This window comes from Notamacropus eugenii, chromosome 5 (assembly GCF_028372415.1).
Source record: "Notamacropus eugenii isolate mMacEug1 chromosome 5, mMacEug1.pri_v2, whole genome shotgun sequence".
Taxonomy (NCBI): Eukaryota; Metazoa; Chordata; class Mammalia; order Diprotodontia; family Macropodidae; genus Notamacropus; species Notamacropus eugenii.
Window position 1 is genome coordinate 23,899,515 of NC_092876.1, and position 13,062 is coordinate 23,912,576.

The 13,062-nt window shown below is 46.7% G+C and overlaps 1 protein-coding gene across 1 annotated transcript; it reads right to left on the bottom strand.

The window, feature by feature from the left end:
• Positions 1-2,614: 2,614 nt before the first annotated feature.
• Positions 2,615-11,500, bottom strand: LOC140503624 (sialic acid-binding Ig-like lectin 13). The gene is made up of 9 exons (XM_072607764.1): positions 11,390-11,500; positions 10,941-11,306; positions 10,009-10,293; positions 9,615-9,665; positions 8,081-8,341; positions 7,699-7,983; positions 7,497-7,596; positions 3,846-3,909; positions 2,615-3,692 (listed from the first exon to the last, which is right to left on the bottom strand). Exons 1-9 carry the CDS (start codon positions 11,421-11,423, stop codon positions 3,495-3,497), a joined length of 1,644 nt encoding a protein of 547 aa, XP_072463865.1. The 5' UTR covers positions 11,424-11,500; the 3' UTR covers positions 2,615-3,494.
• Between the last annotated feature and the right edge of the window lie 1,562 nt (positions 11,501-13,062).

The following is a 13,062-nucleotide window of genomic DNA, read 5'->3' on the forward strand; positions in this document are numbered from 1 at the left end:
CCCAACCAGTTACTTGACTTTTGGATCCTTTGTGAAGAGTAGTTTATACCCTGGGAATCTGTGAGGTCTCAGTTCCTCCAAGGTGGCACAATCAAGTGTGTACTGGTCTGGATGTACAGAGGGATTTTTGTGCCCAGAATCTTAGCAGATACCTCTCCACAGCCACCTAGCCTCCAGTTCCCAAGTCAGCACTGGGGGATGATTTTCAGATAATCTGGATGGACAGGACTGCCATTCAGTGTGAGACAAAGACCAGCTTGGCCAGGTCCTCCACTCAGGGCTGAGGTAAGACTCAGCTCTTCAGCGCCCCCAGGGGTTTTTATGCTCACACAATAGAGCAGTCCCTACGGGCTGCTGTGCAGCCTCTGTGGCTGCTGCTTGCTGCCAGAGCTATAGGAAGGCCTTTCTCTCTTCCTGGTCAACTGATAAAACCCTGTCACTGACATTTGGTGCCTGTGGGTTGAGGGATCTGAGGACCCGCTTCTGTGACTGGAGATTCCACCCCCGAGGTGTCCTCCTCCCAGAGTCTCATCAGGCCATGTGGCCAAGGCTGAGCTGGGCTTTGCTGTGCGTCCAGTGCAACCAATATTTCTATGGGCCTTTCAGGTCATGGTGGGCTGGAAATCTCCTCCACTCTATTGTTCTCCACTTCTGCTGCTCCAGAATTTGTTGAGAGTCCCTCTCTATAGGTATTTTGTGAGCTGTGTGGGGAGACCCTACATGTGTGTGTCTTTCTAGTCCACCATCTTGACTCCGCCTTCGATTCTAATTTTTAAAGAGTGATTTTCTTCAGTGAGCTTTTGATTCTCCTTTTCCATTCGACTAATTCTGCTTTTTAAAGCATTCTTGCCCTCATTGGCTTTTTTGACCCGTTTTGCCAATTGAGTTAGCTGATTTTTAAAGGTGCTATTTTCTTCAGCATTTTTTGGATCTCTTTTAGCAAGCTGTTGACTCTCTTTTTATGATTTTCTTGCATCTCTCTCATTTCTCTTCCCAATTTTTCCTCCACCTCTCTTACTTGATTTTTAAAATCCTTTTTGAGCTCTTCCATGGCCTGAGACCATTGCATATTTATTTTGGAGGCTTCTAATGGTAATCATTGTTCTTCCTTATCTGAAAGGATGGAAGAAAATACCTGTTCACTAAAAAAGTAACCTTCTATCACCTTATTTTTTCCCCTTTCCTGGGTATTTTCCCAGCCAGTTACTTGACTTCTGAGTCCTTTGTCAGGAAGGGGGCATACTCTGGGAAACTGTAAGTTCTCAGCTCCCCCAAGGTGGCTCAATCAAGGGAGAGGAGTTTACTCCTCTCCTGGCCTGCACTGTGGTCTGGGAGCTGCCAAAGCTTTTCTGCCTAGTATCTGAATTCCCTTTCCAGGGACTCCACCAGTTCTAGCATGCCAGCCAACACTCTTCTTCACCCCCAAATGTCACTCAGGACTGAGACTCAGATCAGCTGCTCAATTCCCCAAGGGGCTTTAGGTTGAGGGCTCCAGAAATGGATACTGCTGCCACCACCTGCAGCCGGGACTAGGGGAGGACCCTGCTCCCTTCTCACCCAGGAGAAAAAGCTTTTTCACTGACCTTTGAAGTGTCTTTGGCGTTTGTTGGTAGAGGGATCTGAGAACCACCACTGCTGCTGAGAATTCTGTCCCAGAGGCCTGTTCTGGTCCTGTCCCTGCTGAGCCATGTTGCCAAGGCTGGGCTGGGCTCCATGGACTGTGCTCTGCTCCATGCTCCATGCGATAGATCTGTCCTGGGGGCTTGTAGTTTACCTTGGGCTGGAAATCTCCTTCACTCTGTCATTTTGTGACTTCTGCTGCTCTAGAACTTGTTTAGAGTCATTTTTACAGGCATTTTGTGGGCTGTGTAGGAAAAACTAGAGTATGTGCATCTTTTTACTCTGCCATCTTGGTTCTGCTTCTCCATAAATTTTACAGATGCATATGGAGAAACCGAGGAAGGGACGTGAGCAAGGTTTTGCAGTTAATAATAATAGCTAACATTTCTAGGTTTGTGAATCCATTCAAATAGTGCCATGATATACAGAGCACTGGACCTGGTGCTCAGAAGGCCTGAGTTCAAAGCCTGTACCTGTGTGACCCTAGGCAAACTTAGCTGCTGATTGACTCAGTTCATCCATAAAATGAAAATTTTAACACTTAATTCCCTAACTGTTGGAAGGATCCAAAGGGAGAATACTAGTAAAGCACTTGTGAAATCTTAAAGTGCCATGTAATGGTAGCAACTGCTTTCATGAGATATCCCACATTGGATCATCACATTATACATTTGGAAGTGAAAACTACCATAGCGATGCAATCTCCTCCTATTACAACTGAAGAGACAGATGAGGCAGACAGAGATTAGGTGATGGGGTTTAAACTCAGGTCTATACTCATAGGGACCAAGTGGTAGACACATGTGGTTTGGAAACCACATTCCCTACCTCTCCAACCACTTGGTGCTATGGAAGCCCCTGGGCATGGCCTATAGACAGAGAGTATCCCATTTAGGTCTGTATATCTCCTCAGGTCAGGTGACCACTCCTCCATGCTGCTCCAAGGTACCTCTGAGGCAATGTTAAAGAGTTAAAGGAATGTTGGACATGGAGATAGAATTCAATCAAGCAAAGATTTATTACATATGAACTGTGACAAAGTCATTGGGGGGAAAAGGAGAAAAGCAGGGTTTGTCCTTAAGGAGTTTTCATTACCCTTGGGTGTGGGGGAGAGGTGATACACAATATAAGTTGAATCATTGCAAGGCAAATCTGATGTAGAGCTGGCCTCCCCACCAGGAAAACTTAGGTTCAAATCAAGGAAGGAGGAAAGTTGGAAAGAAGGAAAGAAAGAAAAAAAGTTGGAAGGAAGGGAAGAAGGAAGAAAAGAAAGAAAGAAGGAAGGAGGGAAGGAAGGAAGAAAGGAAAGGAGGGAGGAATATAGAAACAAGTAAGTGGGAGTTTGAGTTCTAGACTTATTCCTTCTTGGTTGTGTCATTCTGTGCAATGCTGCATAGAGCATAAAGTTCTAGACTCAGACTCAGGAAAACCTGGGTTTGAGATCTCCTCAGATATACTACATGTGTGTAGACACATGTAGTAAAATCACTTAATCTCTCTTGGTTTTAATTTCCTTATTCATACAATGAGGGGGCTTGGTTCAGTGACCCCAAAGCTCCTTAGGTATCTAATTCTAAGATGCCATATTTCTTTCTGAGCCTCAGTTTCCTCATGAGTGAAATAAGGTTGGAACAACTTAAGTACCAAGAGAAGGGCTTTCATAACAGGTGTTCAGTAAATATTGCCACTATCCTGGGCTTGTGTTTGGTCCCTTTACTAGACTGAAAGTTCCATGAGCGTGGAGAATGTGTCTTATCCAATATCTCTCTGGAGCAGATGTTTAATATACATTTGTAGAATGAATGATAATATAGGGAAGGAACTGACTTGTGAACCACCCAGTGTAGAACTGAGGCTGAGGCCTCAACATTTGCTCATTGGAATTTAATCTCTGAGTACTCAGTGAGGGGGTCAGTGGATCCGTGGTTTTCTCTTGCTTTCGCTTCTTCGAAGTTGAGGCAGGCATAATGTAACTCATCTGGAGCTGCATTCCCTGGAGCTACTGGGGCTAGGGCTGTGTCTGCAGCTGGTGAAATGGGATACAGATCAATGCAAGATGGCCTCGTCTCATCCTGGAGAAAGGGCACAGGGACTTTCAGTCAAAGTGGGTCCCAGCATCATGAGAGAAACAGTAGATGGTGGAGGGAGATCACCTTGGGGCAGAGAGGGAGCTGGGGAATGAGAGTCAGATGAACAGTTGGGTGCTGGGGGTTGACATACTTTACCTCCACTTCCTCCATGGTTGCTTCTGCTGCTGCTACCACTGACTTCTTCCTGAGCATCTTTAACCTGAGGAGGTAGATGGGCAGAGTTGGTGCAGGGGAGATGACCTGAGACTTGATTCCAGAGAAGTAAGGCCCTGTTACTCACTCTCTGTCTGACCCTGGCCAAACCATTTTCCCTCAATGGCCTCCTCTTTCTTCATTTGTCAAATGAGACAATCAGATCCTTTCCCTTGTGACATTCTCCTGTTCTGTGATCTCCAAGCTCCAAATTCCAGAAATCTATGAACCACAGGAGAGTCTAGGAAAGACCATGAAGCCAAAGATTAAGAGATTTGCTCTTCCCACTGTTTCCTTCTGGGGTTTTGAATAAATACCTTCCTCACTCTAACCCTCAATTTCCTCATCTGTAAAATGAAAGACTAGGGTGAACTTGTCTCTAAGGTCTGTTCTAGTTCTACATTCTGTGATCCTATGGGATAATACTGCTTCCCAATCATTAGAAGCTGAAGGCTTTTCCCACTGTGCTACCCATATGGGCCTCACTGGAGTAAGGTAATCTTTCTACTCCTCTTTAATCAGTTCTCTATCCCACTCACCACAGCAGAAATTCCAAGCCTTCTCATCTGTCCTCAGGCCTCTCATGGCCTCTCATCCCTTACCCTCTCAGCTAAGAACTGTGCCTCAGACTCCACTCAATGATTGAGGCCATTGACTGAGAACTCCTTCTGGTCCCTTCTTCCTTTCCTCACCTCACTGAGATATAACATGATATGTCTTTGTCCCTCCACATCACTGCGATGTCTTCATTCCCTCCTCCTTTACTCTGATAGTGGATGAAGAAGACACTCCCCTTTTGGTCCAGGGTGAAGCCTCTATCTGGACCATTGACCCTATCTCTTCCTGTAGCAAAAGCTGTTGCTATCTCCCCCACTCTCTCTCTTGTCTGAAATCTATCTATTGTTTCCTGCTTCACTACCAATACATATATGTTTTCTCCATCCTTAGGAAATGAAAAAGATCAATCATCTACTGAAAGAGATTCTAAAATAAAAACTCCCAGGAATATATTAATCAAATTCTAAAAACCCAAAGTAATATTATAGCCTAATTCCAGAGCTCTGAGATAGAGGAAAACATATTACAAGTAGCTGGAAAGAATAGTTCACATACTATGGAACCACAGTCAGAATCACACAAGATGTAGCTTCAACTGCTATAAAGGTCTGCCAGGTAAGAGAGTGAAGAGAGCACCAGGCCTGAGGTGGGGAGGACTCATCTTACTGAGTTCAAATCCAGCCTCAGACACTTGCTAGGTGTGTGACCTTGAGAAATCATTTAACTCTGTTGTCCTCAGTTTCTGCATATGTTAAATGAGTTGGAGAAGGAAATGTCAAACTGCTCCAGTATTTTTCCCCGGAAAACCTCAGTGGGGTCACAAAGAGACTGAAATGACTGAGCTACAATTTTAAGAGAACAGAGAGCTTTTAAAACAATGTTTTAGAAGACAAAGCAGATAGTATTACAACCAAGAATAACCTAGCTGGCAAAACTGATTATATCTTACATGGAAAAATGTGCATTTAATGACACAAAAGAGCTTAGCATTCCTGGTGAACCAGAGCTCAAGAGAAAATCTGACATTCAAACAAAGGACTTCAAAGAGAAATCATGAGGGGCTCCATAAAGGTTAAACTGTTTACATTCCTTTATGGGAAATGAGACATGCAACTCCTGAGAGTTTTATCCCTGTTGGGACAATTAGGAGCTAAGTACATAGACAAAGGGTATGGATTTAATCTGTTATATTGGGATGATGTCAAAAAAGGAAGAATGGAAGAGTGAGAAAGAGGGATGCACTGGGAGAAAGGGAAAGGGAGAAAAAGAATAGGGAACATTATCACTCATAAAAGAGCTGTAAAAGGAAGAACTTTTATATTGGAGAGGGGAGTGAAGGGGAGAAATGGAGGAGGAGGTGATATCCCTTAAACCTCTCTTTTTCATCTGAAGTAGTTCAAGGAAGGAACTTCTCTCTCTCTCTCTCTCTCTCTCTCTCTCTCTCTCTCTCTCTCTCTCTCTCTCTCTCTCTCTCTCACACACACACACACACACACACACATACACACACACACACACACAGTCAAGTTTAGAAATTCATCTTACCCAACAAGGAAGCAGGAGGGGAAGGAAGCCTAGCAATACCAGAAATCTACAACAAAGTGATAGTCATCAAAGCAATCTCCCCCACATAAGAAATAGAGTGGTTGATCAATGGATTAAACCCACAAGATCTCAAAGTAAATGACCACAGTACCTAGAGTTACTCAAAGGCAAACTCAAAGATCCAAGCTATTGACATAAGAACACACTATTCAACGAACACACTGGGAAAACCGGAAGGCAGTCTAGCAGAAATGAGGTATAGACCTAATCTCATCCCGTATAGCAAGAGCAGCTCAAAATGGGTACATGATTTAAATGCAAAATGTGATATCGTAGGCATATTGGAAGAACATGGAAAGATTACTTGTTAAATCTATTGAAAAGAGAAGTCTGCAGAAGAGAAAGAGAGAATTACAGGATGCAAAATGGATATTTTGACTACATGAAATTGAAAAGTTTTTCCACAAACGAAATCAGTGAAGTTAATATTAAAAGCAAAGCAAGGAGCAGAAAAAAATACATCATGTTTCTTTGATAAAATTATCATCTCTCAAATATGTAAAGAACTGAATCAAATTTATAAAAATAAGAGACGTTTTTCAATTCATAAATGTCCAAAGATTATGAACAGACAATTTTCAGAAGAAAAAATTGAAGTTTTCAGTAGTTATACAAAAAAATTGCTCTCTCACTAACCATTAGAGAAATGCACATTTAAGCAACTCTGAGGCCCTGGGCCACGTGGAGGCCAAATCCAGCTGTGCCCCTCGCCATCTGTGACACTGAGCCCATCATTCAGCATGGGAATTGGGAAAGGGTAAGGGATGAGGGAAGGAGAGGGAAATTGACTAAGTACTTGTTAGGTGTCAGGCACTGGGCCCAGGACATAGAGACACAACCCCATTGGATAATAAAATAAGAAATAATAACTACTATTCACATATTACTATGTGCTGTCTACTGAACTAAACCCTTCACAGATATGATCCCATTTAATTTTAATGATAGTTAACATTTAAAGTTAAGTGCTATCATGGTCCCCATATTACAGATGAAGAAACTGAGGTAAGTGATTTAAAGTGTCTTGCCTAGGTTCAAAAACTTTAAATTCCTGAGGCTGGATTTGAACTCAGATCTTCGCGTTTCCTGGCCCAACATTTTATCCTCTGCACCGTCAGCTTCTCTGTTGGATCCTGGAAGATCATGGAGTCAGGGGCCTAGACTACTTAAATCATGACTTGACTACATATTTTGTCATGAGTGTAACCTTGAGCAAGTCATGTCTCTTCTCTGAATCCCTGCTTGGTTTTCTTAATCTGTAAAACGAAGGGCACTGGGACTTCCCTTTCCATTCTCCATCGTATAATCTGATGAGATTGGTGGACAAACTCAGGAAGACATCAATATCTGAGAATTTCTGAGACATCCAAGCAGGCCATCATGTCCTGAATCAACTCCCCATCCCCTCGTCCTCCCAGCCCCCACACTCACAGAAGAAGGAGGCAGAGGGCTAGCAGACTTGTGGCACCAGCTCCAAAGAGGATACCCAGGATCATATTTTTGGGGGACATATGAGATGGCATGGGCCTGTCTGGATGAAAGGGAAGTTTGGGGTGAACAAGGGCCATGACCATATTGGGTCCCCTGTCCTCAGGTCCCTCCGCTCCAGCTGCATTCTGCCCCCATCCATCACCTGGCAATAGCTGGAAGAGCAGGGTGCGGGTACCATGGGGATTCTTCCCCTCACAGCTGACAGTGATGTTGGGGACTCCATCCACCTTCACTCTCAGGCTGCTGTTAGCCCAGGGCCCAGAACTGATTAATGTCACCTGGGAGGTGTCACTGCTACTATTTAGCTCCACAGGTTTCCCCTCTACTGACCAAAGCAAAGAGGGGGCTGGCTCTGCTTGGATAGAACAAGTACAGGACAAGCCCTCCTTGAGCCACAAGCAGGAACGGCTGATAATCCTTGGGGAATCTGTGGGAAAATACAGGAGACCCTTCTTAGTGGGTGACACTCTCCTCTTCCCACCAGGACCCAAGCACCCCATGGTGCCCAGCCTCCTCACACTCACACTGCACTGAAATACTCAGGGAGACATCCTTGGAGCCCAGAGGATGCTGAACCAGGCAGGTGTAATTGCCTCCATCTGCTGGGCCTAGGTGGGGCAGATCCAGGTGCAGGACTCCATCCTCTGAGGGCTTGGAAGAGAGCAAGGTTTGGTCCCCCAGGATCCAGCTCAGTGTAGCTGGGGGATTGCTGTTGGCAGCACAGAGCAGGTGAAGGGACCTTCCCTCCTGCACCACAAGAGCTGAGCTGTTTCCTGGGTCAAAAACTGAAATAGAAGAGGAGGTCCCAGGAGTGAGAACCTGGAGGGATCTCAGAGACCGCCTTCATTGTACCTAGGAGAGACCTGGGAGCTAGAAAGCAGGTGTGACTTCCCCAAGATTCCACCAGGAAGGGGCAAGTGGAAGAGGACGGGACCCTAGGCAGGAAGGGAAATCCCAGGCCCAGTGCAGCCTGGATTCCTGCCCCTTCTGCCTGCACTGCATCTTCCCTGGCTGCTCTCCAGACCCTGGAGGCCTCCCCTGCCTCTGCTGCCGCCTGGACACACTCAGCCTGGGTCCTTCCCTTCCTGCTTCTTTCTTTCCTTCTTTTCTACTTTCCTTCCATCTTCTTTCTTTCTTCCATTGCCTTATTTTTTGTTTATCTCTCATATCTTGCCTTCCTTTTTTTCTTTTTCCTTCCCTTTTCCTTTCTATATTCTTCTTTTCTTTCCTTTTTCCCCTTAATATTTTTTCTTCCTTCTTTCTTTCTTTTTCTTTTCTCCTTCTGTATTTCCATGGGATGCTTCCTTCCTAGGAATCCACTATAATCACTACTAGGTTTCAGTTTCCCACACCCAGCATACCTGGGATCTCCAGGCCCACAATGCACCTGCCCTGACTGAGTGCTCAAGCTCAGCCTGGATGCCCAGACTGCTGTCCCCCAATGACAGCACCTCCTCAACCCATGCCCCATAGCCTCCTCCTACACAAGCCCCTCCAACCCCCAAATCAGCCCTGAAACCACCATCAATGCCCCAGGGAGCAAAGCCTCCCCATTTGGCCTGCACTGCAGAGAACCAGATCAGCTTCCCTAATGGGGAAACTTTGATGCATCCAGTGGACCTAGTACTGTCCTGGGAGCTGGACCCCAAAGAGGACTTTGTTCCTCTTACCCCAAGCCTTGTGCAGTGGAGAGGTCATTATATTTAGTCTCTACATTTAGAGTTCACACCTCTCTGGTGCTGGGACCTCTGTGAACCAGGCCAGGCCCTGCTCACAGCTCTGAGATTTAGTTTTCTCATCTGGAAAGTGGGGATAAGAATTCTCTCACTTCCATCTCATGGGACTGTTGGGAGGAAAATGGTTTCTAACCCTTAAAGTCAAGAGTGAACATGATCTGATGTAAATCCAAGGGGAGAGGTAGTCCAGGCCAAAGAGTACATGGGCCTGCAGAGTAAGTCTCTGTCTCCCTCTGCTCTCTGACCTCCACACCCACCCTCAGGGTAGAAGCTGAAGCTCCAGGATACCCTCCCTGTCTTCCCTCAGGGGCTCTGCTCATACCTGTTGTCCTGTTGTCCAGGGCCATGGTAATGGTCACATTCTGCACAGCATCTGCAACAGAAGCACCAGGCTGGCTGGGAGTGGGGCTCTCTGCCCAGCCCAGCATCAGGCAGGAAAGAGATTAAATTCCAGTATCAAACAATATCAGATTAGAAGGAGCTCAGAGGCCATCCAGGTTAACTCTACATGACTGACCCTGGCACATAAAACCATAGATGCTGAGAGAAAAAATGGAAAATTCCAGTCTGTGGTTCTGTTGAGAGCCAGTTTTCCCTGCCCCACACAGGAAAAAAGTATCTGGTTTCTCAGGCCTGGGACCACCACCCTGGGCTCTTAAACCCCCTTCTCTCAGCTCCTCACTGGAAGATGAAGGTCTCCTGCCTCCAGCACTCACACGACACATGGAGTTGAACAGTTCTCTCTGAACTCAAACTGCTTCCAGGAAAGGTGACGTGACAGGTGAGGTTGGCGCCATGATGATGGTGCTGAGGAATGAAGGAGAGCATCGAGGAGGAGGAAGCCTCAGATATTTGTGGCTTGGAGGAGAGGGCAGCCCCCATCCAGGAGAATTTCAATGGCCTGTTTTCCCCACAGGCCCAAGGAAATGTACAGTTCAGAGTCACTGGTTTTCCTAACTCTAGCATCTCTGGAATAGAGATGTCTGGTCTCTGGATGAAGTCTGGAGAGGAGAGAGTCAGAGAGTCATGGACCAGAGAGGAGAATTAAGTGTGAAGTGTCCTTCCAAACACTGGTACCTACACTGTTCCCCAGGTGCCTACTGTGGTCCCGATCATAATAGGGCCCCATTCAGTCCCCACACCCTTAACAGTCTTCTGGGCATCCCCTGTCATCCTCAGGACTCAAGTCACTCATAGACTATAAATCAAGAGGATATTGTATTAAAGGGAATAAAGAACAAGCCCTTCATTATACATAAAGAGAAAATGAGTCCCAGAGAGAAAGGGAAACATTATACAACAAAATTCCCCTAAGTGTCCATCAGAAATCTGGGATTTGAATCTCCTTCCTTTGGCAGCAGCTCCAGAGTTCTTTCCCAAACAAGCAAGGCCCGTATCAGTCTTGTCTGGGGACCTTGTTCCTCCCAAAGGGGATCCCACCATATTCCCTCCCCTTTGCAGCTCTGGAGCTTTAGACAGACTCTTCACACACTTCCCTGGGTCTGCCTCTCTCCTTGAATGAATTCCCCACATGGACTCCATGTTCTGTCACTCCCCCCACAGGGTGCTTCAGGATCTCAAGGCCAGCCCATTCCTCAGACCTCCCTGCCTCATACAGTGAGAGCCTCCCAGGAGAGGAGCTTCCTACCTGTCACATTCACATAAAGCTGCTGATTTCGGTAACTGTGTCTATAAGATCCACGGACAACAAAGAAGTATCTTCCTCTGTCTGTGAACCGGGCATCTGTGATTCTCAGGGAGCAATTGTTCATCTTGGTATTCCCAATGAGATGGAATCTCCCCTGGGCTTGTGGTTCCACCCTCAGATTTCGCTCACTGGCGGCCACAGGCAAATTACGTGAAATATCAGAACCTTCTCTGAACCAGAAGCCATAAATGGACTCATGGTAATAGAGTCTGAGTTCATCAGTGTTGAAGGTGCAGGGGACTTGGGCACACATTCCCTCCTGCACAGTCACTGAGGGTGGCACCTCCAGTCTCTGGCAGAGGGACCCTGAGGGTAGACAGACACCAGGTAAGCATTTCCATCTCTTCTCACTCCCCAGACCAGCCTGCCTTTTCCCCAGACCCACTCACCCTCCCAGAGCAGGGGCAGCAGTAGCAGCAACATCTGTGAGACAGGAGAGAGCCAGGCTCCACTGTGGTGCTGTGTCACTCCCTGAACACTACGGCTCCCACTGTTCACCTCTGTCAGGCTGAAGGCAAAGAGGAAGATGAAACAGGAAGTCCTTGTGTAGAGAGTGAGGGAGAGAATCATCCTCAGAAGAGGAATCCCTGTCCCTTCCCCTCACTGTGCTCTTGGCCTCCTTAGCTGAGTTCAGTGGGAATGGGGCTCCTGTCCTGGGCCTGCTGCAGGGACAGTCAGGACTCAGGTGCTGGGGGAGGACAGATCTGCTGCCCAGGCTGTTGGCATGGATGTTTTATGGACCAGTGTGTCTATGCAGCTGATGGAGAGCAGTGACCAGAGCCCGGCCCAGAGCTGGTGCTGACCATCCAACACTGCTGCCCCTGTCCTGTGCAAGCTGAGCTGGGATCAGGGACACCTGAGCTGAAACCCGGTCTCAGATATTTCCTGTCTTTCCTCCATATCAGCCTCAATTTTCCCACCTGTAAAATGGAGATAAAGCAGCACCTATTTCTCAGCCCTGCTGTGTCTATGAAGTGTGATATTTTCCATGTATTTTGTAGACTGGGAATCACTGCAGAAATGATGGTGATGACTATTGTTCCTTTTCTCTCCTATAAGACCTCTCTGATCCAGCTACATGAGGCCCAGTCTACTTTTTGTATGACATTCCATCTCCCATCTCCAGGCCTTTGCTGTGACTCTACCCCATCCCTGGAAGGCTCTCACTCCTCACTTTCTTTTTTCTGACTTGAACCAAACCTCACCTCCAATGCCACTTCCTGATTCATTTTCCATTTACTTTTTTCTACTCTCCTTCTCTCTTCTAAATACTTGGTCATTGACTTGGTGTCCTTCCAATAAGAAGGAACATTCCTGGTGGATTTGGGCTGTTTTTGGCCTTCTTGTTATCCTCAGTATCTGTCACAATGCCTGGCACACAGTAAGCACTTAATAAATGCTGATGACTTTATTTGGATTCCCACTCTCTTTGCCCTCAGGGTTCTACTGGATTCCCCTTTCCCGTGCTACATCAGGTCATACTGATCATCCTGTGCTTCACTCTACGTCCATATCCACCCACGCAACATGTTCCAGGATTTTCATCCCACATGACTCAGTCAGATTTCACCTTAGGGTCTCTGTTTTGTGTTCAGATCAGGTGCAGAACAAGACAGGGAAACTGTGACCCCCACCAACATAATCATCACAGACATGACCTCAACAGATGTTCTCCAGTCCAAGCATAACAGGTTCAGCCCCTACCAGATGCTCATCAGCCTGCACTCTGCTGCTTCACCCACCCCAGACTTTCTCCTCTCTTCGTCTTCTGCCTCAGTGCCCCCATCTAAGCACCAGTTCTGCCTTCTGGCACCATGTCTTGAACTCAGAAATCATTGCTCCCTCTCAGCTAGTCTCCCAGTGGGGAGCACAGGAGAGGCATCTCTGCCCCAAGGTGCCCATAGCAAGACCCCCTCTCTCCCAAGCCCCACAGTGGCCACTGCTCCAGCCTCCAGGCCCATGCCATTCTCTCTGCACAGACACACCCAGGGGGCTGGACTATGCTTGGTGCCCCTTCATGGACTGCCTCTATGGACATAGTCCCTGGCATCAAGGCTCTGAG

Bases quoted from the DNA above. Each gene is read 5' to 3' on its own strand.
- LOC140503624 (XM_072607764.1), bottom strand. From the start codon at position 11,423: ATGTTGCTGCTACTGCTGCCCCTGCTCTGGGAGG. The intron at 7,597-7,698 runs GTGATGGATGGG...CCTTTCATCCAG, and splicing joins GCTCTTCCAGCTATTGCCAG to ACAGGCCCATGCCATCTCAT. The intron at 3,693-3,845 runs GTAAAGTATGTC...CCCTTTCTCCAG, and splicing joins CAACCATGGAGGAAGTGGAG to GATGAGACGAGGCCATCTTG.